The sequence below is a fragment of the Octopus bimaculoides genome, chromosome 1 (assembly GCF_001194135.2).
Source record: "Octopus bimaculoides isolate UCB-OBI-ISO-001 chromosome 1, ASM119413v2, whole genome shotgun sequence".
Classification (NCBI taxonomy): domain Eukaryota; kingdom Metazoa; phylum Mollusca; class Cephalopoda; order Octopoda; family Octopodidae; genus Octopus; species Octopus bimaculoides.
Window position 1 is genome coordinate 98,397,278 of NC_068981.1, and position 3,988 is coordinate 98,401,265.

Consider the following 3,988-nt stretch of genomic DNA (forward strand, 5'->3'; position numbering starts at 1 on the left):
ATATGTACACACACACACATGATAGACGTATGGTAATAAAGGTAATGGCAATGTTATATATATAGGAAAATGATGCTTGTACTCCATTTATCCCTTATTTTCCCCCTCTAATTTCCATTTCACTTAACAACACAATCTCTCTCTTTAGATCAATAGACCATTCATCACCTTTATATATTGTCATACACTTGATCTCTTACTAGTTCATACAAGCATGTTTGACACTTTATTTAATGTGTATGTTTGATGGGCGTGTGTTTGTGTCTGTTTGCCTTGGCATTGCATGATGGTTGTACAAACTGTGTCATTCAAATCCAACCTTCTGTTATGATAAAGAACACAGAATTCTGTTTGAGATTTATTTTTATCATAAGCAAAAAAATGATGTCTTTACTATGAATAACAAACACCAAGAAAGTTCAATGGTTATTATTCCTGGGCCAGATATCATAGTAGTTGTTGTCATGAGTTTCTTGATGTTAGCTGCTCATTGTTTATTGCTGTTGTCATCCATTCACTGTTTTTGTGTTGTGACAGCACTTTGGTTAGCTACTGTCTGCAGACTGCCATCTTCAATATCTGACCTGATTTCTGTTGTCTGTCAGTAGTGGTTAAAATGTGCTGAATATATAGTGGTGGTCTTCATCAGGAAAAGCACACTAAAGTTGAAATTGTTGTTAGATCTGGTTCCACATGAAGTCTTGAATGGTCAGATTATTTTAATGACATTTGCAATATTTTAGCAAATCACAATTGTATTCTTGAGTTGTTATTTTTTTTTTCTGCGTTGTATGTAGATATCCAGTTTTGACTACTAAGTATTTCTACTACATTTGCATGAAAATATGCTTGGTCATAAGGAAAAATTACCTTGCATGAAAACATGAAGGTTAACAAGAATGGCATTCAGCCATAGAAACTATGCCTCAACAATTCTATTTGACCCATACAAGCATAGAGAACTAGATGTTAAAACAATGATGCTGATGATGAAATGATGATGATGACAATGGTGATAATGACATGTAACTTATATATGTTAATTGTCAATCTAAGTGTTATGTTTATCAAGAGACTGTTAATCAACAACTGTGATCACTCTAGTTGATAGGACATGAAATTATTGAAGAACCTGAAGATGATAAAAGTGTTTCTAGTAAAGACAAAAAGAAAGGACGGAAACCTGAGAAAAAACCTGATAAAGGAAAGGTTTGTATTCATAGGATTTATTTACTTTAAGATATGTGTACTGTGATGAGTTTGATTTAAGATCTGAGTTTCTGAAATATGCTGAACATGATACTGTTTTAAGATATGCTTAATACATCATAAATATTAATAGTAAGCTTTCACATATGTGTGAGGTATATTCAGTGTGACTCCTATGTTTGAATACATATCAGAGGTGGCACATGGACATTTGGTGTTGAGATATGTTTAATGTGACACATGTTTTGACCCTCTGGAATCTCCTCCCTGCTCATGTCTTTCCTATTGGCATTGACTTGCAACAGTTTAAATAGTACATTAACAGCATCAGTCTGAGCTGTCTCACAGAGCTTTCCAAAGCCATGAACATTGCCTCTTCCTCAAGACCCAGCATGGAAAAAGAAAAAAATACATGACACCTTTGTTTTAAGATATACCAGACGAGATTCTATGATCATTATGGTTTTAGCACACTCTAATCTTTCATCATATCACACAAGATCACCTTCTCCAATGCCCTCTCCCCTCTCAAAATTCCTTACCTTGCAAGTTACTTGGTGATCCAGCCAGGGTATCCATCTGTAAAAAACATGCCAAAACTGACCTCGCCTTTGCTGGTGCCACATAAAAAGCATTCAGTTCATTCTGTGGAGTGGTTGGTCTAGCCATAGAAACAATGCCAAAACAGACACAGTAGCCTGGAGTAATGTTCCACCTGGCCAGTTCCTATCAAACTATCCAATTCTTGCCAGGATGGAAGATGGGCATTAAATGCTGATGATGATGAAAGATATGTCCTGAGTATGACTTTAAACTGCATCCAATTACTCCCAAATTTTGAGGAATGGGAACCACTTCTTAGTCACTATTGTTTCTAGGTATACTCTGACATGGAGTAGTAGCACCTGTCAGGGTCCCAGCTATGGGTTAATTAGCATATTAGGGCTTGCTACTGAAGCATGTGAAGACCAGGTCCTTCAGAGTTCAATGGAGGGGAAGGTGACTGCAGCAATGCACTGTGGATTGCAGAGACCAAGATGATGCAAATAAAACATTTTGTTCATCCACTGCATCCATTTCCACCCCTAGTTGTCTCGAGCTAGTCTTGTCACTAGATTGAAGTTGGTCAAAGATAAAAAAGGGAAGCTGAAGGTGCACAACTCTTCTTCTCTTTAAACAAAGTTATCACATATGTCATTACTCTTTCTTAAGGATCATTCAATGGTCTTCATCACTCTGACAGACGAACATGTATTTATAAATGTATATTGTTTATCCCTTCTCTGTCAACAGAAAACGAAGAAATCTGGCAAAATGGATTTAATAAAATGGTTTCCACCAGAACATACAACGCTAGCCAAATTCTATCTCAATATAGAATCCTTTATCAAAGGAAACCATTACATCAACACTAGATTTTCCTATGAAATTCCAGATGTCCCTGAAGTTTCTCCAGGCACCGATCGTTCCAAGGTTAGTATTTTTATCTAAATGAGTAATTGAAATATTTTTAGTTTTCAAATTTCTGTTGTACATGTATGCCTTTGTGTCTCCTTGATTTGACATCACGTGATAATTGTAATTGATTTGTTTCTAGTCTTCTATGAAGACATAATACAGTCAAGGAAAAATATTTTCCTACTTAGAAAAATAGGTGATAGTTAGTAACAGGAAGGGCATCTGGCTATATAAAATCTGCCTCAGTGAATTCTATTTGACTCAAACAAGCATGGAATAATGGATGTTATGATTATGATGCTATTGATCTGCTACTGCTGCTGTAGTAGAAATGGTGGTGTTATTATCAATATACCTAGTGAGTGATTGGTATAGTAGAATGATGGATTAGATGCTTTAAGAACATTGGTTTGGCAGAATTATTAAAGTGTCTGACAAAATGCCTTGCAATATTTCTTCTGACCCTCTACATTTTGAGCTCAGATCCTTCTGAAGCCAGCTTGGTCCTTCATCTTTACAGGGCCAATAAAATAAAGTACCCTCACTTCAAAATCCTGGCCTTATGCCTAAATTATTATTATTATTAATGCTAGAAACAAGGCAGCCAGCTGGTAGAATCATAAACATGCTGGGTGAAATGCTTTGTGGCATTTCATCCACCTTTAGGTTCTGAGTTCAAATTCTGCCAAGGTTGACTTTGCCTTTTTTTCCTTCTGGGGCCAATAGAATAATTCTTGTTGAATACTGGGATCAATGTAATCAACTTACCTCTTCCCCCTAAATTACTGGCCTTGTGACAAAATTTGAAATCATTATTAATGCTAGAAATAATTATTTCTAAAAATGTCAAAAACAATTGTTATTGTTGTTGTTTGGCCCATAGTAAGTCCTGATAAACCATGTACATCTCTCCCTAATATTCTTTGTATATCTGGGACTGTATTGTCAAATGTGTGTTATCTTTTTTTAAGATGGTAGGATGTGATTCAAGCAGGTTAAACAACTATTTAGATAATAAATCATCAAGTGCATGGTGAACAGCAAGAATAAGAATGATGACATGTATTAAGCATGTATACAGTAGTTATGGGTGAGGAGGCACAATAAAGTCAAAACACTGGGTACCTCAAAATCCCCTTACCCAAATGAATCAAGTGTGTTATGAACATACATTCATCTGAAAGGAGAAGTTGTTCTTCAGTGATTAAATACTACAGCAATTAGTATATTTATGTTTGAATCTGTCAGAACATATCAAAAATGAATATGTATGTCATCATATAAACATAAGTGTGTATGTATACATACATACATACATATA

General features: G+C 35.3%; 1 protein-coding gene across 6 annotated transcripts in view; it reads left to right on the forward strand.

The window, feature by feature from the left end:
* LOC106880824 (leucine-rich repeat-containing protein 43) overlaps positions 1 to 3,988 on the forward strand; it is a 62,269-nt gene that overhangs the window by 56,236 nt on the left and 2,045 nt on the right. For 5 of the 6 annotated variants that reach the window (XM_052968530.1, XM_052968545.1, XM_052968522.1 and 2 more), the window contains 2 exons: positions 1,105 to 1,209; positions 2,503 to 2,682. In XM_052968530.1, the coding sequence (XP_052824490.1) occupies positions 1,105 to 1,209; positions 2,503 to 2,682 (285 nt within the window). Of the gene's footprint in view, positions 1 to 1,104; positions 1,210 to 2,502; positions 2,683 to 3,988 lie in introns of those variants that run through there. The other variant, XM_052968546.1, reaches the window with a different exon arrangement.